We start from the raw sequence: 27884 nt of genomic DNA, 5'->3' as shown, positions 1-27884 counted from the left end.
GGAAGGTATTTTAAAATATTAAAATTAATGTCTTCTTTCATGTCTATTTAGTATGGTTGAAATAGAAATTCCCCAAAGAGTATTTATACCAGAAATTGTAATTCAGGTGGTCAAATAATAATGGATAGTGAGCTTGCTTTAAGGAACTGAAATAAAAAAAATATATGAAAATTTGGCTGGGTCCATAGTCCAAGTGCATACATTTCTCTTTTAAGAGCTGCAATACACTGCTGTCTGTAACCTTTCCTGGGCGGACTCTTTGTGAGATCAAATGCAGATGATAATAATTCTCCTTAATTACACTCAACGGAACAGTAATTGGTTTTAAGTCAGCACTGGGGTAGAGGAGCACCTTCAATGAAATGGTGCTAATCCTAAAGAGACTAAGAAATGCCGGGGGTGGGGGGAAGGTGGGGAATAGCAAGAGTTGGGGGGGGCACTTTTGGCAAACTGTTAAAAAATAGAAATTCAGCTATGTTTTATTGTTAAAATATTTTAAAAGAGACTTTGTGCTTTGAACGAGATTTTTGCATACAAATGTTTTAAAACCCTCTATGGTGAAGCATCAAATGGAAACTGAAATGATCAAAAACGTATTTACCCCCTTCTGTGATCTTATTATTTCATGTAAACCACTGAGATTTCACGCTGAAATAATTATCATTAGTCCAAGGCGCACACACAAGAACAGGGAAAAAAGCTACTTTCAGGGTATGTTATCTCACCTTTGTGAGCCTTTACATTGGATTGTACACACGCATTGTAAGAAAAACTACTTCAATTAACTGCGAGAACAATATTGATTTGCATCCTGATAATGATCACAGGACATATTTAGAAATAGCTGGAGATAAATATTTCTATTAAATTAATTGTGGCAAAATTTTATTTAATTAAACCATAAATAAAATTGGTAATTGACGTGATTAGCACAGTGGTATGAAAAGCTCCCTTTTGAAAGTCTAATGCAAAGGGTACGATGGCCCCTGCAGTATTTTTACACAGCAAATACATAAAGTATTTTTCTAGTCTACATAAAATATCAAATTCCGTTTTATTAAATTTTTCTTTGGTGTCTGAGTAATAAATTAACCATGCATCCCAAAGAGATTTCATAGTTTTTTCTTGCGTGAGGTACTATTCTATAAATCATTTTGTTTTGTATGTAAACTAATATTCTTTGTGCTAAGGAAGTTCTGCAGCTTGCCAATGAAATGTGTTTCAGTAAGCGATTTGCAAAGAAGAACAATTTTTTTTTTCTTTTACCTTTACCATCCTAATTAGTGTTTTCAACTGATAAATGTGAAGCTGTAAGTCCATCCGGTCAGTCAACCAGGTGCAGATCACATTCATGGAGCTGTTGTACCATTGCTGAAAAAAGAGACAAAAGTTCTCCAGCCAACACATCATGGAGTATTTATAGAGCAGAGGGGCAACAGGCCACATCTGAGCACCCTGCTCTGTTCCAAGAGGAAACAAAATCGTTAAAGAGAATTTGAGAGTCTAGAGATCATGAACATAAATCAACACAGAATCACAAGGTACCAGACGAGCCTGAAAGAGATCGGTTTATACTTGGAATCTAAAACAGAACTCCTCCACTGCACACATCTCATGTACGATCAATTCACATAGATCACTGTTTGTTCTTCTAATTCTTCTTTTTTGTTGGTTAATTTTACTCAGTTGAGATTCAGGTCACTGTTTCTTTCTTAATGCCATTGTCTTGGGTGTCCAGGAAGATGAGGCTTTTCCATTGAACTAATTGCTGTTACTTGCTACTTACCTTTTGAAAAATCCAGTCCTCTTCTGCTAAGAACAATTCCAAGAATCAGGCTGAGAGGCTTAAAAATTTAGGGTAAAGTTTACTTTCCTTTACCTTATTGCGGTGTTCGGATAAAGACAATGAAGGAGGGTTTCTCTTTAAGGGCCAAATTATACTCTGGGCAGCTTATGTGCCCTTACGTTGGCTGTGCAATCTGTTTTAATCTTAACACCAAAAAATTATGGAAGATGAGAGAAAAAAAAACATCTACAAATGAGCTCATTTCAAGCTGTTGAAATCATACTTCCCCTTAAGGGGGTTAAATTTTGCTTCTTGTCTGTGAAAAATGCTTGAAGCTGTGTCACTTTAGACTGCCACCCCTGTGGTGCAGGAAGTCTCTGGTGCGGTATAATTTTGCAGTACTGCTCATATATTCATAAATCTCACTCGGAGACATATGAACAGTGTTATGAAGTGTCAGTATGAAAAAAAAATCTAATCTTTTAAACTTCACCAGGTTTCATTACGCATTGCCGCTTATACCAAACAATTTACAAATAAAATGAAAAGGTGTGGATGGACCTATATATTTATTTATAGGGCATCTATATGAACTGTGCACAGAAAAGATGTAAAAAAAGAAAAAAGTGATTAGAGAATTGAGATGCTGCATACTCTCATGCTAACCAACACACATACACACACATACACACATGCACGCGCACACACATTGCACACCAGTGGGGATTTGAAAAGCATAAATAAAAACATGTTTCTGATGGTAACTCCACCCTTTCTCACCTAAAGATCATCCAAAATCAGTTTATGCCTAACACTCACAGTTTTTCTGAAACCTTGTTTCTGACTTAATTTCTTTTAAAAAAATTAATTTGGGTTTTTACTTGCAAGGTAGAACTGCCAAGTTTCACCTTGCAAGAAACGACACAGTCTCAGCCATGGCGTTCAGAAGCCCTCTTCGAAATCTTTCATTTCTAGGCTCCTTCCTCATCAGAGCCAATTGTGGCTCTCCTTGGAGCCCAGCCGCAGAGACCATGCTACCCTAGTCAAGGCAGCACTGCAGCCTCACAGCCAACTTCTGCTCTTTTAAAGATCATGGAGGCGAAACTGTCAGTATTAGGAACCTTCTGTCCCTCCCCAGGGAGCAGGCCGTGGGGGTAGGGCATTTTTCTTAAGATTTGCAGTTCACTCCCTGGAGGGGGGGGGGGGTTCGTCCAGGTCAAACTGCTTCAGGCATGGACAGGTTTTCCGCTCTAGGAGTGAGAACATTTTACTGAAACTTTTTTTGTGGGGGGTGGGTAGTGGTTGTTGGGGGGTGTTTTTGGCACCTCCTGCTTTGGGATTCTGGAGCTTTTGCTGTCACTTTATCTGGGTTTGTTAAGAAGGAGTCCAGGGACAGGAATATGACTGGGTCACTGGTGTGTCCTTAGCCCTACCTTACTCTCAGCAACTAGGGGTGCTCTTGTGTTCACCTCTGGCCTCAAATTCCAGATTTCCTGGCCGTATCTGACATGCAATCTAGGGGCTCAAATTATTCATTTTGAGAGTTATGAACAATCTCCCCCTTATCTCCCCCGCCCCCCACCTCCTTGGGTCAGAAGATGACCTTCAAGAAACCCAGATGACCTCCCGGCCAAATCTATAAGCCCAGGGCCTCATGATGGGTGCATCTCAGGAACAAAAAAGAGGAATGTGGCACTCTGGCTTCTAGGCAGAGGTGGCATTTTGCTTTGGCTGTGACAACAGGCAAACCGGCGCTGGCTTATATCACTGCCAGCAAGCCTTGTGCAACGTGCCTTTTTCTCTTTGCTGAGAGACGTGCCACCTTTCAGGAAAAAAATAACGACCCCCCGCCCCTGTTTTATATAAGTAGTTCCCATTCTTGTAAATGGCTTTTGGGTAGGAAAAAATAAAAACAAAAAGGTAGAATACTATCAGTACTCTTTCTCTGCTGCTGAAAGGGCAGAGAGGTAGGAAATGCATATAGCAGTGGATCAGTGTATCACACTCACAGATTCCCACCCCAAGAGAACATGAAAGCCCTGGAACATCCACGCTTTTCCTCCTGGATCTCACATCTAGCAAAAGAAGTGTAAAAGATGTATGATGCCCCATTGGCTACACATTTAAAGAGGCAAAAGGGAGAAGTCACTCCTTTCCAAACCTTATGCTCAGTAGATGAAATTGGCGGCACTTTTGGATGCAGCACAGCGCTAACTTGGTTTTCCAGAAAGGAGCTTAAAGGCATTTGGATGTCGGAGAAAGCAGGAGTCATTGCCTTCTAGAACTTTAAAATGTTAGAGGTGAAACGGATCTTCCATAGCATCCTTTGAAGAAGAGGAAACAAAGGCCCAGAGAGGTAAAGCGATTTGACCAAGGTCACAAAGCTGGCAATTCTCCAGAATCAGGCACTGTGTTGAAATAGCTGACCCTCTAATTACTCCTTCCCAAGAGGCTACGATAACCATATGCTGGTCATGAGAGTTGATCCTGTGCATCTCTTCCAAACTCCTCCTGCAGGGATAGCAAGCTGATAAATAGAAGTAGGCCATGGTGGGAGTTTTTACACCATGGAAACTGGCTAACACCACCAGCCAGGGCATTCTCTCTCCCAGAAAGCTGGTTGTTAAAGCATTGATCAGCAGACTACTGGGTGTCTGGGTTGTTCCTGCTTTTCCTTGGGCAGTTTACAGTGCTTATTAATCAGGTTTGGTTTATTTGAGATTGATGTTAATACAGCAGATTTGTTATGATTCTTCAAAAGAGGAAATTAATATAACATTTTTAGTTCTCCTCATTCTGTTTTCTCTTTGATTCAGACATGTCTTTTCCAGAGATAGCCTAACGACTGGGCACTAAAATTTTGGTAAACTCTTAGAAATAAATTTGTGAGCTGACGACATGTATCAAGTATTTAAGTATAATCACGACTTCTTTGCTGCCTCCCCTTAGTTCAGGTATATTAATTGGAAACATGCTAAGTAAGGTTACTTTAATCCTAAAAAAATGCACTGGAGAAATAAAATTCCCAGTACTCTGGGCACCTTTAAAGTATGCCCTCTGAGAATAATTCTGAAAGGGTTTTGGAGTTGGAACCAAAAAGGACTCCCAACATAGCTATGGCCTGAAGGAAAATGAGGCCCTTGGAAAGGTAGGAGTGTCTCCAGTTGTTGCAACCAGTTCTGAAGGCTCTAAGAGAAGCTGGAAGGCCGATCTAAAACTTTGCCATTAAAGTCTTCTTTCCTTTTTGTGTAAAATGTACTCATTAAGGGCATAGACCTTACCTGTCTTTTGTCCGGGTTTGTGCTCTTGGGCAAGTCGCTTACATTTCTCAGAGACTCAGTTTCCTGATCAGAAAATGGGGCTTAATCAACCTTTCATAGGCTTTTTGATGACTAAATGAAGTAATGTTAGTAAAACTCTCATCACGATACTTAGCACATGATAAGGCCTCAATAAACACTGCCACCACCACCACCACCACCACCATCTCGCCCCTCTTCTCTCTCTTTGTTCTCTCTCTCTCTGTCTCTCTGTCTCTAACTCTCTCGCGCTCTCTCTCTCCCCACACCTTCCTTTCCAAGAAATATCACAAAACAAGGGAGAAAGCAAAGCAACTGACTAGGGAAAGCAATGTGATCATGGAAGAAATGATTCATATTGGACTATCTCTGAAATTGTATACGTATGTTAAAGGATACATGAGTAGCTCTTAGCAATGCAATTCTCTTATAAAGTGTTTTGTGGTAGATCAGCACCCAAACCTACAGAATCATTTTACATTTTAAACTATACTGACATAGATTTAAATATTGGATTAAAAGGATTCAGACAAATAATGAATAATTTCTCAAATCGTGTGTGGATAAGTTACAGCATCAACTTGGGTTGGCCCCTTACTGGCTGGGTAAGCTCAAGCAAGCCACTTAACTCTCTGACTCTCAGTTTCCTCTTGGGGTTAATACCAGTACTTATGCCATAGGATTACTGTAAGTATTAAAAGAGATAATTACATAAAGTGCCTAGCAGAGTGACTGTCACATAGTAAGCACTCAATGAAATTTAGCCATGATTGTTGTTATTATTCTCAGAAATATAACAGACGTAGGTACTTTCAATATATAACACAAAGAAATTTTCTGGTTTTAGTTCTACTGTAACTTAGGTAATTAATATGCAGATATACTCATATCACACATTCTTCCTGCAAACATACAGACTTCATGCAGAGAAATCCTTATACAAAATATGTCTCTTCTGTAATATCAGGGTTCACTACAGCCAAGATTAGGGTGAAGCGAGTGAGGCAGGATTTTATAAGTGCAGGATTGGATATTGTCTTTAATATTTTGATATTTTGTTTATCATGGATTGTTTTGCATTAATTCTGATTTTTTAGAATGTTATATTAAAATATTATTTATCTTGATTACTATATTTCTTAGAACTGCGACATTCTCAAATTTTGCAACTGAGAAGTGACTCACATACCTCTCCCTAGTTTCCACCCATGGTGGGTTCACTGTTCCCCTGGAAACTTTATCTTTTGGAAAGGCTGCAGGGTTGAGGGATAAGATAAATAATTCACACCTCATTGGACAATAGAGTTCACAAAAAATGGACTTTTGCTTAGATTTGGATAATCCCTAATCAGCAAGATAGAGTGTTATTATAGCGATCATGCCACCTCTGCCTAGATGAGTCTAAATTCCCAAGAACCCCACCTTGATGCTAATTTGATGTCCTAAAGAGACCTTACTGTTAATGATTCACTTGTTTTCAGACCAAGCCACTTATCACACCTGAGTGGCAATGGAAATAAGGAATGGAGGCTAAAAGGAGATAAAACTATTTATCCACTGTGCTTCCATACTCACTAATCGTGAGAGTAACTTATTCCCTTAACTTACACAACTCTCATTACATAAGACCTTAGAGTCTACTGTTTTAAACAAAGTACTATTTCATACAGGGTTCTTAACACATGCACACGATTAATAAAGATAGCTACCAAGTCACTGAATACCGAGCCCCTACAATGTGCAGACACTATGCACAACATTCTACAGCATTACATAATTTAATTATCAAGCTGACTTCTTAAGAGGTTGACACTGTCAACAACTTGGTAAAAAAAAGGCCATAGATAAGTTAAACAACAAGTACCCTGTTATTCAATTTAATAATTTTGAAAAGTAACAGATTATTTATATACAAACAGCTCTAGTTCTGTTTCCTCAGCAAAGTCATTCGGCTCTGAACTTCTCAAAGAAGTGTGTGGGTAAGATAAAGCTGTTGAACCTGTCTCAGCACACAAGCTTGGCTTGGTGTTAAAAAGATTCTACTTTTGGGGGTCTTAGAAAGTTGCTAAGCTGAGCGTAGGGAGTCAGGGATATTCCCATGGAACACCACTCAATATCCTTAAAGAACTGACGGATGAGAGTCAACCATTACTGACTCTTAAGGGAAAGGATTAGAAAAAGTTGGATAGGCCTGAGAGATGCCATTTCTTAGCATTGACATATTTTTTCTTCTCTCCAGGATACCTGCCTGACCTCTTCTTATTTTTTTTCAGGTTGGTGACTCAGCTGTTTCTACTGGGAGAAAGTGAGAAAGTTCTCACTGTGGGGAATTTGAGTTTTCAAGAACAAATACAACTTGAACAGTTGCCTTTATCACAATAGACTGAATATTCCTAACAGAGTTTTAGAGATACAAGAGTTCTAACTTTGATGAAAATTTCAGTTCTGAAAAATTATAGATCAGAAGCTTTACAATTTTCAGTAAATAGGGAGAGTAAAATTCAGTTTCATGTGAAATTGAAGAAGATGTCATTAGGAAGTACAATAAGAGAAGCAATTTTAGATAATCTAATGAAAATAGTCTAGTGCTAAACTCAGTTTTTTCTGTGTTTCTTTTTTCTTTAAAGAAAAATTTTATTGAAGTATGCACGTATATTATAGGGATATGAGGTCTATTGTTAGTTCATTTCTAAATATGTATTTCCTTTGAAACTAGCATGCTCAGGTAGGCAAAACACTAAATGCTTGCATAGTTCATGGCTAAACTCTACACAGTTGAGTCTCTATTATCATCTATAGTCTTACTTCCCAGATGAGGAAACTGAGACTTAGAGAAGAAAACTGGTCTAGAAGCAGCTCACCAGAGATGGAGCCTGGTACTCAAGAGGTCGAGAGATAGTAGAGACTAGTGGCCAAGAGAACAGACTTGAACCAGGCCTCTCCCTTGTTTGAATCTCCCTTACCCTTTCTGTGCCTCTGTGTTCTCATCTGTTAAATGGGGCTAATAATAAAAACTACTCGGGGTCATTATGGGGATTAAATGAGTTAATGTTGGTGGAGTGTTTACAACAGCACTAGGCACATACTAAGTGTTAGTTGTAATTATCTGAACCACACTATCCCACCCAACTTCACAAATAAATCACACCTCCCTAAGTAAGAGATATTCAGAGTTGCACAAACTATCTGAGCAGCTTTCATTCTAAAAATGTCTGAACGAATAGGTAATTTGTAATATCTTGGTAACCAACTTGTATTTCTGGACTGAAGAAACACGGTGAGTGCTAGAGGGTTTTTATCTGTTCTTTGGAAAGTACCCTTTCTCCAACTGAACACAGCCACACATCAGATAAATTTCCTCAGCACCTCGCCTAGTGTTTAATGAAGAAATTATATTTTGTTTGTTGGCAAGGAGTCAAAGAGGAAGATAATACTTTGACCACACCCATGTGACTAAGTTCTCCACTTTGCTTTTTGTGAAAAAAGTAGATTATAATTAGTTAGGAAAAAAAGCCCCACGACCTATTTAAATTGCTATATTGAAATACAGTTTTACATTTGAAGCTTTCAATACATATTTCTTCCTTACAATTTCTGTAATTTAAGAGCATGTGAAAAGCATCATCCAGGGTTTCTTTACATTTCTACCAAAGTACTCACAGCTTAGTTAACCTAAGCCTCAATTCCAAGGCCCCATGTCTCTCAGGTCTAAAGATTGCCAGGGGTCTGGTTGTATTCAGGTGCTCTAATCCAGATTCAGAGAGGGTTTGACTAAGAAACCTTGGCACGTCCAAGCCATCTGTGCCAACTGGGCAAAGCACTGAAGGACTGCATGCAAGTTCCTGGATTCATCAAATCTCTCCAAAGGCTGAATAAACACTTTCTAAAAGGGCACGTCATCTGAATGCTTTTAAAAATGGGTATGTAGTTAAAAGAAGCAATCTTTTGCCTTACTTGAGTATTACTGTAATTCAGAGTTTGATTCACCAAAATAACTGCTCCTAGAAATAGGTATTTCCCAGTCATAGCTTCAGGACGCTTAGCTAAAATCACAAAGACACAAAAAATAACCAGACACCAAAATCAGAGGATACAGATAATCGGAATGACCTCCCAGGCTGTCCCAAATGTCCTTATTTATGGTTGAGGGTTTTCCCCCCTCAAACGTCTATAATTCTTTGGATGCCTAAAACCCCATTTTACCCAAGTCTTTGCAAAACTCTCCTAATGCTGGTACTCTTCAAGGTTCTAAACTCTAGATTGTATCCCTTGAAAGTCTGATGCAATCAGACTGATGGAGAAGTCAGTGGTGCCTTGCTGAAAATGTAGTTCCAGAGACTATAGTTATCTATAACCTAGTGCTGAGAATATTCAGCTATGCTTTTGCCTTTAGTCTCTTCTCATAAGGAAGAGAGAGTGCAAACAAAAGAATAAATTTTTAAAACTTGATTTAAATTGTTACTGCTTAAAATTTTTGCTTCTTCTATAGGAACATATATAGACTTTAGCATTTGGGAACAAATATTATTTTAACCTCCTTACAAAGGGCCTAAACAATACCTTAATATTCTTTTATTAAAGTAAGTAGCTATCTCTTCAAGATCGAATTTCTACTCTCTAAATCTGAAATGTGGAGAATATCCAAGTGTCTTTAACATTGAGATTTCACGTGAATGATCAAAATGATGAATCCATATTTGACCTCCGGATCTAATGTGAGCAGCCTTCTAACCCAAGTAAATCCTATCACTGTTAGCTGCCTGGGATAAAATATAAGGGATATAAGATCCCCGAAGGATCCTTTATGAAAGCAAATTAAGCAAGAGAGTTTTATTCAAAGCTTAGATCACAGGGAAGACATATTCTTTGTTTTCTTTAATGGTTTGATTAACTTGTTGGCAATCTCAGTAAGCTATCCAGGCTAGCCAAAGCCGACTGGAAACAAGTTTTTTTTTTTTTTTTTTTTTTTTGCTTCTGAATCAATCAGACTGTATGAAACCCAACAAGTCACAAATTCTCTTGTATCTTGCCCAACCCCATGTTTCAATATGGTGGTGGTTACCTAATACTCTTAATATTGCTGGAAATAGTTTATCATCTCTGAATGAGAAAGCTAAATCAAAAATCAATTCATAGATATTTACCTAAAGACAGGGAGGCATAAAATGGGAAAGCAGAAATACTAATGTAAATTTTCAATTGTGAATGCCATCTCAACTCAAATGCAAATACCACTTTTTCATTATCTCCACAACCCAAATAAGTGCTCTTATAAAAAGATGGAAATCCAGAAATTCTGCTTTTGGGTACACACACACACACACACACACACACACACACAAAGTAAAGAAAAAGAAAAAGAAAGCAGGATCTCAAAGAGATATTTGCACACCCAAGTTCATAACAGCATTATTTATAATAACCAAAGATGGAAGCAACCTAAGTATCCATTGACAGATAATAGATAAACAAAAGGTAATAGATACACACAATGGAATATTATTCAGCCTTAAAAAGGAAGGAAATACTGTCACATGCTACAACATGGAGCAAGCTTGAGGATATTATGCTAACCAAAATAAGCCAGTGGAAAAAAGGCAAGTATTGCATATTCCAATTATATAAGGTATCTGGAATAGTGAAATTCTTAGAAACAAAAAATAGAAAGATGGTTACTAGGAGCTATGGAGGGGAAAATGGGGAAGAGAGTTCTGGAGGTTGTTCGCACTTCGGTGTGAATGTACTCAACACTACTGAAGCATACTCTTTAAAATGCTTAGCATGGTATGTTTTATGGTATGTTTAATTTACCACAATTAAAACAAAAAGTGGGGAATGAAAAATCACTTCTCATTCTGACAAGGAAACTTTCCTTAAGAAAGCTTGGTTATGTAGCAATGTTTGTATTCTAATCAGGAACACGAAACCATGTTTCACCAAAAGTCAAAAAATTCTCTGTAAGATGATCATGGGCATTTCATTTAATACCAGGACTGAGACAATTTCTCAAGGCCGAGTTTTCAGACTGTGCAGAACAAAGAACAAATCTGGTAGCATTTGCTCAGTCATTTATTTGGTTTATTTAAAACATGCCACGGGGCCAACATTTCTAAATCTGTGAACTAGAATTAAATGAAGCCCAGAGACGAGGACTGAGAATCCTCATAGAGGATCAGGTCCAAACAACAAAAAAGGATGCATTTTTCACACTGTGTGACACATTACCTCATGTTTTCACAGAGACTCCCCTTACCGACCCCCTACCCCTGATTTTCCAAGCACAGATTTGATCAAGCAGCACTCAGCCCTGAGACCTCATTACCTCTGCCCAAAAGGGCAGCAGCACCCCATCCAGAATTCCTCCCACCACAACAGATTTATTGAGGTTTGGAATGTGTATTCAGGAAGCCCTTATTTTAGGAAACAATTAAGTAGAATTAGGCTAATAATGTGAGGCAGGCAAAGCTTTTGCCCTTTTCTGAAAAATTACTCCTACGTGAAACAGTTATACTAATAAAAATCATGTATTTCTTAAATGCCTCAAAATGATCTTTGCACCAAGATTGGCAATTAACACTGCCCCCACTGAGGAGCATTTATTACCCAGGCTAAGGAGGATTAATCTCTGTGTTCGCTTGACCAATGTCTCCCTTTCGAGAAAATACAGGATGAGGCTTTGGGCTGGGAATAGAAATTTCTGCAAGTGGGAATTTCACAGGAGGTTTAATTTCTTGCTCATCTTAGAGGGTGGCCAGGTGGACAGAAAGGGCTGGGCACTCCCTGCCAGGCCCAATAGAGGCCCATGCCAGGGATTTTCTTGGCCCTACCTGTTCTTGAACTCCAGGGAAGATGGGAAGGCCTTTCTTCAGCTGGGTCTTGTCTACTGAGGGGATTTCCCGGCCACCCCCAACACCACTCTCCTCCTCACACTAGCCATTAATGGGCCTTCTTCTGGCCCAGAAGCCTGGGTAGGAAGTGATGGCTGGGCAAAGGGGGACACAGACCCTCTTGTCCGACGCTTTGTCTCCTTGACAACACCGCAGCTGGTGGCCCGAGGAACAGACTTAATTTCTTTTAGTTCTCTGCCCACCCTCTCCGCCCCATACGTCTTTCCCTCTTTCTCTAGATGCAAACATACAACATCCAACATAAAGTTGCCGAAATAGCAATCTTGTCTCTGAATATATAAATTGCAAAAATTGATATGAATAAATCTGCAAGTAGCACACTGATTGTGGCACATTTTATCAAAAAACGGCGCTTGGTTGCTCGGTGGCTGGGGTGGGGGGTGGTGTCATTACACATACAGAAAAACATCTGCAAACTCCCAGTTTCTTTCCTTAGAACTGAATGGAGGCATGACCTCCTGTTCCTTGCCATGAACTCTGAGTTCACACTCATATTTTACATGTTACAGGAAGCCACAGCTCGCCCCAGGGGTGCTGCAAACAGACACGCAGAAGCCAGATGTAGCCCCCCCTGCTCTCTAATGCACCTGAAGAAGCCGGCAACTCGACATTCAAAAGCTGACATGCTCGTAGCTTAAGGTCACTTCAGATTTTGTAAAGAGGAGGACAAAACCAGGAATTCTTCTAGGGCTGGGCTGTCAGCGGGGAGGCGGAGGGATTACAAGAAACCTGTGACTCTGCCTCTTTCTGCCTTTGCTGGTAGTTTTTTTGTGTGTGAACAAGTGCCATACAACAGATTGAGCCTCGTATAAAGGCCTGAGACTGTGCAAGGGCTCCCTGCTGGGCCTCAGCTGTGCTTGCAATTAGCAATAGGCACGGAGTGATTATTGTTGGGGTAGCGGATGGCAATGCGAAGTGACAAGTTTTATGGGGGAAGTTGGGAGTGGGGATGCTCTGCAAGTTTCTTTTTCTTTCTTTCTTTTTTCTTTTTCTTTTTCTTGTTCTGCAAAAACCCTTCCTTGGGAGGCTGCAACCTCCCATTTCAGTGAAAGCTATTTTTCTTTCCCTCGTCATTCAAAAGGGTCTTAACAAAATTGTTGAAAGAATATTTTTCTCGGTGCTTTAGAATGCGGGTTTTCTAGGTCAGAGCTTCCTTGCTGCCCTATTTAATGTCAGAAATACCCATTTGCCTCAAATTAGCAGAGATCTTGGAGTTGAGGGCAGGAGATTAAGCATACAAAATTACTCAGCAGGTGATGGTGGGGTGGATTTGGGGGTTGAGAAGTCTTTAAAACTGACTACAAGACATTATATTCTTCTGACAAAAGAACATAGTAATCCTACCTGCTTGCTTTAACCACTGTTGTTTGCCTATTATTATGTGCTTTAATGCTCATGAGAGCAAAACTATTGCTGATACTACTCAATTACCATAGTAACTCACACCAGTGACCTCTTATCGCAGAGCTCCCAGCCCAGCTGAACCAATCCAAAGAGTTTGTGTCTTTTTATTTAGTTAAATAGTGACATAGACTTGGACTAGAAATCTCCAGAGAGAGGCTGCTCCTCTCTTTGTCCAGGATAATAACTTGTTTTGAAATTCTGAGGAAGGGCCTTTCACCTTTGAATCCAAGGTGGATCTGAAGTTTGTGGATTCCAGGCTGTGGGACGCCTTCGGATACATTATGAAGACACAGAACAATGCCCAATAAAGAGAAAAGGACATGTGTGCATCAAAGGCCAGCAGCCTCCCAGCCAAGGGGAAAGTCCCGTTCCCCACTTGAGCCTCCAACTATGTCTCCAAACTTCGGGAGGAGGAAAATTAGAGGCTCTCCCTGGGGAACCCGTATGATTTTATCATATCGGAGGGGGTAAATGCAGACAGATCCAAACTTCTACCCAGAGGGATCTGATTGCAAGTTTTTAAAAGGAAATAAAAACACTAGTATAAACTTTTCCAGCTTTGCATTTTTTTTTGCTGGCCCATGAATATGTATGTAAATACAGGTATGCATACTGTATACTCTCTGTGAATACTACTGACGAGAATCAGATTCATAGGGTTACATTAACATATTAAATGCTCTGAGATGTCCTGCAGTAAAAAACAAAACAAAACAAAAAAAAAAACAAAGAAACCATTTAACTTTGCTTTGTATTTTCCGAACATTTTTGACTAAACAACCACTTTTCACAAGCTGCCTATTAATATCTTTTAGTGTACTTATGTTCCATTGAATTCACTTTGGAAAGTGAGACATTAATAATAAGAATCAGCAATAATAATAAAAATGAGATAAATAAGATAAAATAAACATTAGCAATAAAAATAATAAAAATTAGCAAATATTTAGTGAGCACTTATGTATCAGGCACTATTCTAAGCAATTTATATGAATTAAATACATTTAATTCCCCCTGACAACCTCAAGAAGTACTTTTTAAATCTCATTTTACATTTTTATAGCATATAATATCTATATGAATTTGTTTTCTATAAAAAATAGAGAAAAAGAAATGTAATAAGCCATATGTAATAAGTTGGCTTTTAATTTTCATTATATTTTTCCTGCTTCTGACTTTCCAGAAATCTTGAAGCCCACGGCCTCCTTAAATAAATATTTTTTTCTATAACTCCACGTCCTTCTTAATATCATCTTAAATGAGGAGCGAGGCGTGGCTTCCTACAAAATCCTTCCACCTTTGAACTTAAGGAACCCAAATAGCAAAATATACCGTTCCCTTCTATCTCTTTTGATTAGCCTCCAAAACCCTGCCGTCCTGAAAGAAAGAATCTAATTTAAGTATCGAAATTAGATCTGTGCTTGCCTGTACACAATATGACTTCTGAAACTGCTGGGTGCCTGAGTAATTGAATAAAAATGTAACTAGTGGTCAAATGCTGAATGAAAGATGGAACATGTGCCCAACACCAGCTGTTCTAATGCCCTCCGGCCAATCACCGGGACCTATCACAGCACATCAAGACAAACTCTAGTTTGTGACTTCTGTTGAATAGACAACTTTTGTAGCAAATGTCAGAGGCTGACACCTAACTTTCATCAGGTGGACTGGGGACTGTGATATTTAAGAAAAAAGAAATAGCTCTCTTGTGTACCTGGGTTTTCTCAGTTCAGACTATTTCACCTCTCCAAGAGACATAAATAATGAGCACAATGTGATTAAGCCCCCATCAACTTCTGACCAGGCCTTGTCTGCCACCTGGACCTCCCAGGGCAGGTGTGCAGTTTGGGAATTAACAAACTGACCATGGTTAACAATGCCTTTTGGGGGGCCTATTTTTCTCTGGATATGTCGGGGATTTAGTCCTCAGCTTCCTTGTGCATTGAGAAAATGGACCCCCATGTTTTTAGCCTCTGTCCTCTCAAAGGAACCTACTGTTTTGAGAAAATGTATAGTTACAATTCGAATTCGTGCTCAATCACTTTGAGCTCAATCATGTTGAAAACAAAATTTTAGTTTTGGTGGCCCATCCTACCACCTATTATCCATGAAAGAAGTATGAATAGTTTATCTGAAAACTATTCTCTGATTTACATACAAGAACTTCAGAGGTAGGAGAAGGATTCATCCTATGAACTGAACTCAGATTATTCACAAACAGCATCTGCCCACCCCCGATTGCTTCTTAGGTATGGAAACTGCATTTAGAGTTAACTGCATTAATTCACAAGCAGATTGACGTAAGCAACAGAATAAGAAATTTGCATACCATATAGAAATGATTATAGAAATCATACTCTAAAATAAGGATTGTAGCTCAAGTACAGAACGGAAAGATAAAGTGGAGTGCCAACTTTGTCTTTTTAAAACAGGGCTGGTTAATCACATTGTGCTAATTTCATAATTTGCACATATTAAACTTTCTATAGTCATGAATCATGAGAGTTTTGTGAGTCAAAGTTGAAGTTCTTATGCAGGAAATTTTACATTGACTTCAGGGAGTTGTTTTAATCATAACTCTCAATATAAAAAAATCCCCCGCAATGTATGCATTCACATAATTTCCAAGCTACTACATGAAAAACATTCAGGTAAATAGGTAAATGCTTGAGGCCAAACTACCCAGCTAGTTTCTAAGCTGCTGATGAAAGGACACAAATACACCAGTAATCCAGAAGGCACTGTCCAGCGCTCTAGGATTCCAAGGCAGCAAAAACCAACTCTAACTGGGTCCAGTTTAAAATTAAGAAGTCCTCTAAGCACCTTAAAACTAGATCTATGTCTACATGGTGAACCTGGGTTCTATGGGGAAGGATTCCTCACAAGGAAAGGGTATGATCTTTACAAGAGCCAGAGATGGCATTGAGTGGTTTCTAAAAAGCGGTCAACGAAGAAGTCTTGAGTAAAGGGACAATACTGAGATGCCGGCCCAGGAGCTGGAAGGGAATGATGGGTTTCATAACAGAAGGCAGAGTGCCATGAAGGCACAAGAAAAGATGGAAGGAGATGGGGCAGCGTATGGCAGACTGGCTTAAGCTCCTAGGAGGAAACATTTAGGTGTACACAGCAACCGTCCCTTTAAAGGGGCCCTCCAAAACAGATTCTAATGCTTGGGGTTCAGGGCTGAGGAAAAGGAAGGGAAAGTGCTGCTTTTTAAAAGTTAACATGTGTTTTCCCCATGTACAGCTGGGATCTGCCTTCCAATGGCGCCCTTTCCTCTTGCTTTATTTTTAATCTCTGGAAACCATGTTCTCCTCTTACTACTTCTCACTGCGTGTGACTCTATTTTTTTTTTCTCTTTCTGGGAGGGAAAAAAAAAAACAAACTGCAGTTGCCTGATTCCTTACCCAAACCTCATCCTGGGGAGCCCGCTACCCCATCTCTGGAAAAGGCATTAATCTCACACCACTGTTCTTACATAAGACACATATTCAGCCTTGTTGGGTGCCCTCGATATCTACAGATGGTTTTGGATCCACCAGCCAGGAGATAAGAAGCCTGCATCACGTCCCCCACTGAAGCACTCAGATGGGTCTAGGACCTGAGCACATAGAGTTAAACCGTAAATTAGCCATGAGTTAATACGTGAGGCCCGGATCACCCTGCCTTGCCATTAATGCTTCCCGTCCACAAGCCTCCCTCCCCCTTCTTCTCCACCCACCTTTTTTTGAGGCGACAGAATAAGAAATTAAACACTTGTGGGTTCATTCGAAAGAGTGAATGAAATTGAATAAGCTCTCAGTACTTGAGGCGCACAGCGAGCGCCTGAATGGGGCAAACCTCCTAAGTTGAATGGAGTGTCTTTTGGGACCAATTTGTCTCTTTTCACTCTTTATTCTTCCCTTTTTGCTGACAGATGTACAAAGGCGGAACTGCGCCGTGCAGCTTATCCGCATGCACCCACAGCAGCTGTCACTTTTGTCGAGCAAGTTAATCAAGCAAATGCCACCATATCCCACTTTCTATAAGGAACAACATGTTATAGACAGTACTCTTGCTAGAAAGAGACTTTATTTTAACTTTGATTGGCTTGGTTCCCCCACCCCTCCCAACACTTCCCCCTTTCCCCTACCAGGAAAGGAGGGGGAAAGGGGGATTATGCCCAAGCCAACAACTTGGCTACGATCGTGTTAGATTTAATAATAATATTGTGTGTGAGGCTGAAGACTCATTTGGAGTTCTTTCCTAGGGACTGAGGGATGCCCCGGTCTGAGTTTTTTCGAGCATGCTATTGTTTATGTTGGACTGTTAGACTGAATGTCTCAAGTTATAAAAAGAAAAGCTGAGGGCAGAAAATAGTATTACACCATGAATGTCTCAGATTAATTTTATTCTCTTTCTTTTGTAAAGCAGGTTGTGTTATTTACATATTTCTTTTGATAAACCCCCTTGCCTGGCCAAGCTTACAAAGACTGCTAAATACATAATAGCATTTCTTTGTGCATCTTACCATTAGTGAGTTCTTTAAGCTGAATGCCCAAATTTATTTCTAATGTGCACCAACAAATGCAGAAAGACCTTCGTTTCTCTAATTCGGTGTAAGCCAAGTAGGAAGCCTTTAAAAGAATTCCATCACGTCCCCATCCATGTCCCCCTGAGCCTCGGTCACCACTATTTGGTGGTGTTCAGAAACCACAGGCAGGAGCGAGCTTCATTAAAGAGTGCACAATGTTGACCTCAGCTACTACCCCTGAGCCCCCACTTACTTAGGAAACTGAATGCTCAAAGCAGACATATTTTGAATAAACAAACTCTTTAGAAACAATGCATGGAGATCGCTTTCCACTGGCCAAGGGATTTGCCACTTTCAAGCATTGGCTAACAGCTGATGATCTATTTGGTAAGCTCTTTCTTTAATGCTTCAAGAGAAAAAAACAACTCTCTCTCTTCCCTTTCATGTGCACACTCTCCCTTCCTTCTCTCTTCCTTCTCCCCTCCTTCCTTTTCCTTCCTTCCTTCCTTCCTTCCTTCCTTCCTTCCTTCCTTCCTTCCTTCCTTCCTTCCTTCCTTCTTTTCTTCCTCTTTCATTACCTGTCACATAGTTTATTGTAAGCTTTGGCTGGAAAAATCAAGGCAGGACTTCGGTGACATCTGATTGCAAATTTTCACATCACTGACTCTTTGGGGATTATTGGATAATGACCAGGTAATGATTTAGTTGCAACTACATTTGTATCATGTATAGATTGTATAACCATCTTATTCTGTAGTTTTGGATTACTTTTTCCTTCTTGTAAAGTATCGCTATCTGTAAAACCTCATAGTGCCACTGAAAACTTAGATGTGTGGGCAAGTTAAAAGAGTCAACAGGGCCTTGTAGGAAAATCTTGGACATTGTTGTTTAATAATACCACTGTGTCAAGCTTTGCTTAAGGAACTTAAGCTGCTACCCTAAACCATTTATCAACTGTCTAGGATATAATGGTATTGTGTTACCATTATTTTGCCCCCTGCGTCCTGCAATAAACATCAAAACTTTATTTTTACAGGATAAAGGATCTTAGACAGAACACAGAGGGAGATATAGACTGAAAGCAGAAACCCAGCCCTTAGCTGGGCCTAGGTAGAAGTAGTTTTTGCAGCACATACGGTATGCAAGCTTCCCCACTGTGCTGAGGTCCCATTCTGCTGAGGATGGGGTTTCACCCTGAAGTGGGTACAGTAGCGCTTCCTGGGATCTCCCAATTTTAGGACTAGGTTCTGTTAGTGTTCCTGGAACTTCAGCCCAGTGATAATGTCCTCACATTCAGGAGGAAGCCTGCCTGGTGGGGTCGAATTTTCATTAAGGGGTCTGCCTGATTAACTATGCAACTCTCACCATTGTTAGTGGACAAGCTGTGACTTCTAAGTCACTTTCTACCAGAGGGGTCATGGAATTGTGACTTTTGTTTTGTATGCTGCTGTGGTGCCATGTAGGCAATAGTGACTTCTGTTACAGTAAATGCCCAGTGCATGAATTTGGGAGGCAGAGCTCTCAGTGGAGTGAGAGTTTGAAGGCATGTATTTGAATAGTGTAGGTTTTTTATCTTTCCTCCTTCCTTCCTTCCTTCCTTCCTTCCTTCCTTCCTTCCTTCCTTCCTTTTTCCTTTTTTCCCCTAAGACATGGTTAGATGCTCTGCATCACAAAGGAAAGAATTTGATCTAGAATTGATTACTTCCCAGGCTTCCAAACTTAGCAGTCAATTTACCTCTTAGTAACCCAACTTTATCTGTAAAAACCCACCTAACAGAAGTTACAAAAATTACACAAATTATTACATTTACGTGCCTAGAAGAGTAACTGGTACATAGATAGTACCCAGGATATATTAACTCTCATCAGCTTACACAGCTAAAAATGAGAATTGTTGGGTATCTACCTCCTAAGATTGATAAGAGGATTTAAAAGAAACGATATCTTTAATGAGATGATGCTATTCTCTCCAATATACAGTGAGGAAAAAAATACATAAAAGAAACTCTAAATAAGTTATTACTGTTGATATTATTAAACAGTCATTTGTTAAAACTCTCAATTAATTGGAATCCTTCCCCATTTGCCTTTTAGGAGAAAGCTGCCCTTTTTCTTCTTCCCAGAAGTCCTCTTTGGGATCGAATCAAAAGAGCAGCTTTCAGAATGTCTTTAGGCTAATAAATATTTCAGCCTCATCTTCCCAAGGCACAGGATTTGGCAGAAAGAGCACTGTGTTTGAAGTGTGGGAAGTTATTAGTGGTGCGATCCTGGATAATTCATTCTTTTTACATCTTCATGACTAGATAGTGACACTTGGGGTTAAATAGGGTACAACCAGAGCCTTGAAAGATCTTGACTTGGAGAATTTGATTCTGTTTCAAATGCTCAGTAAGGCAGAAAACAGAACTAAGACATTTTAGAAATTGTTTCAAAAGTAGGAGTTGAAACAAAAATGGTTTTCCAGTGAATCTTCAAATTAACCAAAAAATCAAATGGTTCAAAATAATTTATTCCTCATTAAATTCAACAGAAGACTATATTCAAGGCTTCCAAAAATATCAGGTGATAATTGCAATAATTTATAGTGAGATACTTAAAGTTCTTAATTACTATTTGTGAGTTAGAATTGGAAACAGAAAATATTCTTGACAGAGTACATAAGATACTATGAAGGGGCTAGGAATTCATTAATACCCATTTAACAAAGTTATTGAGGACTTACGGATACCAGGCACTGGAGATGCAGTGGTGGATAAGATAGGCAGTACCGCTGCTCTGAGGGGGAGTGGAGAAATCACAGTTCCAGTCGAAGGGGCTCCTGGGGCCTTGGAGTCCTGGGCAAGCTCTTTCTGGACTTTAGGTTCTTATCTTAAAAATGGAACTAATAGTACCTTCTCCTGTCTCTTCCTACTGTTGATAAATAAATAAATGAATTAAATAAATAAGGTTATGAAGTTGTTTTATAGGACACAAAGTAGGAAATGTATTAAGAGAAATAAACATGTCTTTTAGCATATTTTATCACCTAAATCAGGGTTCGTGAACCTCACCACTACAGACATTTGGGCCAGATAAATTCTTTGTTGTGGGGGATTGTCCTGTGCAGTGTAGAATGTTTAGCATCTACCATGGCACCAAATGGTACCAGGCTACCAACAGTAGCATCTACCCCCACCCAAATTATAACAGTCAAAAATGTCTCCAGACATTTTCAAATAAACTCTGGGTGACAAAATTATCTTCAGTGGAGGATAACTCCTCTAAATTAATGGTTCTTCATCAGATTAAACCCTTGCCTTTGTTTTAAAAAATACACCTGAGCTTTTCTTTACATCTACTGAAATTTTGATATACAACTTGGATGAGTACATTTTAAAAAAATACATAAGTAATTCTGTTGTACACCCCTGGTTAAGAAGCACATAGTAAAAGATAAAACAACACATATTAATGTAAAAAGAGTTTAGCCCTTAAGGTTATGGAGCAGCAAATGCCTACAAAGCAAATATCCAGATGCCTAGATTGTTGTTACTCTAACCTAGGTAAAGTCATCTTTGTCTCAATTCTAAAAAGACCTCTCCAAAGAGACACTCTGTTAAGGCAAATGAAGACACAGAGTCAGGGATACTCTCAAAGGAAGCCATTATGATTTCTTGCTCAGTACCTGAGCATAGCATCCTACCTCCTTCTTTTCTCCGAATCCTAGACATCTGTAGATTCAACCATGGCACTACCTGTGCTGGGTCACTATCTCTGAGGCTCCATCCCATTGAGTTCTTACTCTACTCTAGAACAGATTTCCTTTAGGGATCTTGCAGCACAACTAGACTCTTTGTTACTTGCTTTCATGTTCTCTCACCAATTCATCTCTGGCTCTTAAAATCCTTATTGGCCTGGAATGTACCGCCACTTTCTCCTCTATGCTACAAAGCTGACTTTAGAGTTAGGCAAGGGTGTGTGTTGGTTTTTACATTACTACCACCACTGATGGAGACAAAGAACAAGAAGAGATGTCTGTGGAGCAATTTCTATGTGGCAACCATTGTGGTTTATGCTTTATAGGCATTGTCTTGGTTAGTCTTCCTAATCCAGAGAGTTAGGTAATGTTTTAATCTCCATTTTACATAGGAGGAAATTAAGGGTGGCGGAGTATGTGTATCTCATTACAATGCCTACGCTCTTAATGTTTGTTTCATGTAAAGGCACCAGTCCTTTGAAAACTTGAAGAGTCTCTTTTTAGTAGAAGGAAGCTGTTGTGATTCATTTATCTGACAGGATTGGAGTTTTTGTTGAAGGGTTGAAGTTCCATGGGAACTACATATGGGTGAATGTTGAGTTCAAGTTGAGAAAGTTAGGTGTTAATAATTCCTTGGTTTTTATTTTTTAGACCCTGAAAAGATGTTTTGGACAAAGCTTGTCAAAAGGATTTTTGAGACTAGTTTTCTGAGATATCTACCAAGTAGAGCAATCTTTAGAGACAGTCATTAGAATCCTTGGGTGAGAAAATAACCCACAGAAAATGATCAAGATTTATACCAAAATTTAAATTCAAATAGCCCATACCATTCAAGACAAAGGATTTTTTAACCTCCACATTATTGACATCTGAGCTGGATAATTCTTTGTTGTGAGGTTGTCCTGCATATCACAGGATGTATGGCAGTACCCCTGCCCTCTGTTCACTAAATGCTAATAGCACCTTCCTATTTGTGACAACCCAAAATGTCTCCAGACATTGTCAAAAGTCCCTGGCTGGGTAGAATCACCTCTGGGTGAGAAACACTGACCTAGTGTTTCCAAAGGTAATGAGGCACCCAATGCTGGGTGTCTTCTTTTCTCTTTAACAGGATGGTTTCTCAGCCTGAAGAATGAATTTACTGAACAAAAGGAGTGATAGTTCTCATCCTTAAAAAGTGATTTAGAGATTTTCTCAAGAAAATTCATAAATTTAACTTTGCTTACTTTATATATTAGTTATTCCTTTCAAAAATTTTTTTTAGCCCCCAAATGAAAGAGGCCTTTATATCCTCTTTGGTGTGCGGATATGATACTTAAGACTGCTCCCATCCTGGGCAAGACCTGGAGGTTTGTTGATACAACTGGCATTAGTCCAGGGACGGTTGGAGTGAAACGCTCTGCCAAAGGCAGTCAAAGCACCCAATATGGCACGTGACACTATCATTGTAAGCCTTCCTGTATGGGAATATCTATACTGGAAGTGAATCGCGTCACTTCATTAACTGGATTTTTAGTCGCCTAGGCAGGAGTTTAATAGAAGAACAGGAAACTGTTAAATGTTCTGAATGGAGAATTTGGAATGAATAAAGTATTCAAGTTGAGCTTCCTTTTCAAGTTTTTGGACACATAAAAAAAAGGCTTGTAGCCACCTGGTGGAAGCAATAACTTTTATTTTTATTTATTTTTTTATTTTTTTAAACCAAGGTTCAGGTAGAATTATAAAAAGAAAAGCAATTGAAGGAGGCCGAAGTGGGAATCTATACTGCTGATCTAACTCACTGCTCCAGATCCTTCCCTTGGCCCTGAGTGGGATTATTCTGGGGAGAATAAGTGAGAGGGGGTGAATGGTCTTGGATGTCTCACCAGTTTTTCCCATCACTGCATGAAGCACAGCCCCCCCCCCACTGCCCCGCCTACATAATCTACTTCTGAGATTTGCATAGTTCCCAAGCTAACCCCTGGTTTGACAAATGGACACTGTTGTTGCTGCTATAGCATACTCATCACACGTGTGGTGGCGGTGGTGGTGGCAGAGGGACATCTGAACTGCAGAGAGGTAGGGCTCCCTTGAATACATTGTTTTTTAATTTAACCTCTTTTCTGGGTTATCCAGATCAATGGTGATCAAACGTGGATTTTGCCCCCCTTGGGGGACATTTGGTTATGTCTGGAGACATTCTTGATTATTACAACTGAGGGGAAGTTGCTACTGGCATCTAGTAGGTGGAAGCCAGGGATGTTACTCAACATCCTTCAACACAGCCTAGCAGCCCATGATGAAGAATTACTTGATTCAAATGTCAATAGTGTCAAGGGTGAAAAACTTTGTTCAGGTGTGTCTTTAAAACTGAAGGTTGGTGATCTATTAGTGTATATGAAATCATTTTATTGGTTACCTCTAACCTTTTTGAAGATGGAATAGAAAATATTAAAACTGTATCATATTGAGTGTAAATATTGTTTCACAAACTTTTGTTTCACACATATGTATGTGTATATGTGTGTATATGTGCATAAATACACATGCTGTGTTGCAGTATAAAATTGTTTCTGACCATGAGTCATGGGAAAATAAGTTTGAAAGTCACTGATCTTACCCAGTATTTCTCAAACTTTAATGTTCATTTGAATCAATATAGGATCTTGTTAAGATGTAGATTCAGATTCATTTGGACTGGCATTAGGGCTAAGATTTTGTACCTCTTGCAAACTCTCAGGTTGAGGTTGATGCCGAGGGTTCATGGACTACACTCTGTATAATAAAAACCTGGACGACATTTTAAATTCATTCAATTAAAAATATTAGAGCAAGTGACTGTGACTCTAGGTATGGTTAAACAGTGAAATTTTTTGATTGTAAGCTTTACAGAGCCTAGCAGGGAAAGAAACAGTTACTTGGTTAATTAATGAAAAGTATTTGAGGATTTAGTACATCTCGTATCTTGCAACGCAATGTGATAATATTTGTTCTACAAAATGTGCTTTGGCTACACTGTGTGTGTGTGTGTATATGTGTGTGTGTGTGCGTGTGTGTGTGTGCGTGCGGTGTATGAATCGCAGTGTATGAATCACACTATATGCCTCCATGCTATAAATCTACCATAAGAAACAGAAAGTTATCCTGTGGGTCATGTTAGTAAAGATGCTGTGACCTTAATGTAATAGAGCAATCAGTCTGGCTTCTTAGAAGGATCATTGGAACATTCTCCTCTGGAAAAGAAAACAAATCAACTGTATTCACCAAATGTCTCCTGGAACACAGAAAGCTGTTCAGATAAAGACACTTAGCAAAACTCTTCATTGCATACAAGCTCCAGAGAAAATTCAAGACTGGTTTTATGTAAGGTTTGCCCAAAAGTAAAAAAGACCTATTTCTGTGAACGGCTTTAGAAGGGAGATGCTAGGTTAGAGAACTATTGATGATATACCAGTGCAATATAAATCTGTAAGGATGATGCTAACAAAAGTAAACAACTCCTTTTGGATAGTAATAACCCACTTGACACAATTAATCCAAATAATCCAAATCCATCAATAGCCCCTTATCTTTTCTGCACATAGGACTGCTGAAACCTCAAACCACCCAGGCATGGGAGAGAGTATTCTCATGTCCATGTGGAATAGAAATGTGTTTCTATACCTAAGAATTCAAAACACAAAAGCAAAACAATTATCTTTTCTGTGTTATTGCAAAGGCCATGGGGCAAGAAGGATTCATATATTGAATATGAGATTCATTGCAATAGGGCATCAGAGGCATCAAAACGCTCTTCACTTCATCCTCTCCTATTCTGATAGAGTTTGCTTTCTCTTATGTTGAAGGTGAAAAACTTCTATGAGTAGTGCTTTTCTTTTGGCTAGATACTTTGTTCAAATAGCAGATATTCCGATGAGGGCAGTACTAAGTCTTCTGTACCTAAATAGGGGAGGAAATAGCAGATCTGCTAAAAGCAGATGTGTATGGTGGGAAGCAGAAAGTCATGAAGACACTGGGTCTTTGAGGAGTGCTGGAGGATAAAAGCATAAAGATGAACTTGAATTGTTTTTTAATTTCAACTTGGAAAGGTCTTGATTCTGGTTCACTTTTAAAAACACAAACTTCAATCATATGTGTGTATATGTACGTGTGTGTATATATATGGTAAGATATCTGTTAATATTATATATCACATATGTTTATATATATGTATCTATACATATCTTATACTGTTACAAATCAAGGTGAGAGGAATAGGTCTTCCACTTCTCATTTCCCTCTGACTCTGTGTTTAGTTTTCAAACTCTTCTCGGGAAATGATAATCTTGTACAGCTCTAATGTGTGACCCAGGACATGGCTTAACTGTTAGAATTTACTTGGGAGTTCAAAATTTGGCAGAAAATCAGTTGTCTTTCCTTTCCTAACTGCCTTTCCTGAACCTTGTTTGATTCGTTTTTCTGTTACAATTTATATACTCACGCAGATTCTAAAGGAAGTTCTAGCAGACTAGAGGGCATGCTCTCTAGCCTGGTACTGAGGATGAAAAGGACAAGGCGTAGTTCAATTAAAATTTGATATGAAGAGTATTGAAAGCTCAGCTTCAGACTGATTTGAAAGGCTTAACTTCAGACTGATAACCTCAGGGAAAATCCTGGCAGAAATAACAAACAAACATTCCTAATGGTCTAGGAGTCCCTATGTCAAAGTTACTACTACTCCAAGATTTTACCAAAGCAAGTTATAGTGACATAAGAAATACTAGACCATGACCATGGACCTCAGACTTACCCATCTAGCTCAGATTTATGCCTTAATACATGAAATAAAAACACTGTAGATCTTCACATGGCCAATCTATACCTTGGCCTCTGTGGATTTCTTTCTGTTTAGCTGACTTTTTTTTTTTTTTTAACCAGCTTCAGAAATTCTCTTTACACACAGAGAACAGTTTTGAAAAACCCTGATTGAATTATGCTGAGTTACTAATTATGTCTAAAAGAACTACTTGGTTGAATTCAGATAGATTTTTTTTCTCCTAAAATTGTTTCTATGTTTAGATAGTAATAAACTCCTCCAGTCTGCAGAACAATTGGCACAACAGTCCTTTTAACAAGTCAGGATCATGAAAAAAGGGCCAGTGCTGGTAAAAAAAAAAAAAAAAAAAAAAAAAAAAAAAAAAAAATTTTAAGTGCATCACGACCAGATGCAATGTGGGGCCTTACATCAGATCCTGGTTTTCCCAAACTAGCTGTAAAGAATATTTTGGGGACAAGTGGGGAATTTTAAATACAGACAATATATTAAATGAACATTTATTGACAAGGAAAATGAAGATCATTAACTTAAAAAAGCTATTTTTTCCTTACTTATTCCAGTAAAAGTATATAATACATATAAGCACATAGAAAAAGAGCCAAAAGAATAAACACTCAAGTAATAATCTCTGGGTGCTAGGAACATATCATTTTCTTACTTTTGCTTAGCCCATATTTTCTATATGTCTCCAATGTACCTATATTGCGTCTGTAATAATAAAAATCATTAACCACTCCTTCCTGCCCCTACTCCCTAAAAAACTTCTCACATTCAGAAAGTCAATTCCAATTTATTAGCTAATACACTGTTGTTTTGTTTAGGGTTTAGGGCTAGGTCATTTCAAAATCACTTGAAAGAACTAATAGTTCTATGAACAATGATGGCGATAAAGTCTAACAATGTTAGACTTGTTGAATTTTTAACTATGCCAATCTACATCCATTATGTTATTTAGTCCTCTAACAACTATAAGAAGTCAATTTCTTTACAGATGGGGAAATTGAGGCTCGGAGAGGTTTAATAGTTCACCTGAAGTTAGACAGCTCAGAAATGGCAGAACCAGGATTCCTACTCTTGCTCGGCTTACTTTGAAGTCCCACTCTTAACCATCACTGTTCTGCATGTTTCAAAGCTATGTTTCATGAAAAGTAAAAATGTACCAGGCTGCTGTACATCGAGTAATTCTAAGAAAACTTGGAGTTGATGTCTGAGAGCGATAGCGAGACTCTTGCAGCATCTTAGAACGAATATGGAATTTTAACAAAAAAAAAGATGTTTGGGAAGAGCATTTCCTTTTCAGTGATGATGATGATGATGATGTAATGATAATGATGGTGGTGGTGGATAACACTTACCAAACGGTTCCTCAGAGCCTGATTCTTGCAGTTGCACACAGCATTGCACCCTGATATCAACTCCGCAAGAAGGTTTCGCCTATTATCA

General features: G+C 38.9%; 1 protein-coding gene across 15 annotated transcripts in view; it reads right to left on the bottom strand.

The window, feature by feature from the left end:
* CADPS (calcium dependent secretion activator) overlaps nucleotides 1-27884 on the bottom strand; it is a 442570-nt gene that overhangs the window by 3240 nt on the left and 411446 nt on the right. For all 15 annotated transcript variants that reach the window (XM_036218629.1, XM_036218630.1, XM_016150172.2 and 12 more), the window contains one exon: nucleotides 1267-1371. In XM_036218629.1, the coding sequence (XP_036074522.1) occupies nucleotides 1267-1371 (105 nt within the window). The remainder of the gene's footprint in view (nucleotides 1-1266; nucleotides 1372-27884) is intronic.

Source organism: Rousettus aegyptiacus, unplaced genomic scaffold (assembly GCF_014176215.1).
Source record: "Rousettus aegyptiacus isolate mRouAeg1 unplaced genomic scaffold, mRouAeg1.p scaffold_m13_p_4, whole genome shotgun sequence".
Taxonomy (NCBI): Eukaryota; Metazoa; Chordata; class Mammalia; order Chiroptera; family Pteropodidae; genus Rousettus; species Rousettus aegyptiacus.
Note: the sequence above shows the minus strand (reverse complement) of the source record. Positions and strands in the feature narration are given on the sequence as shown.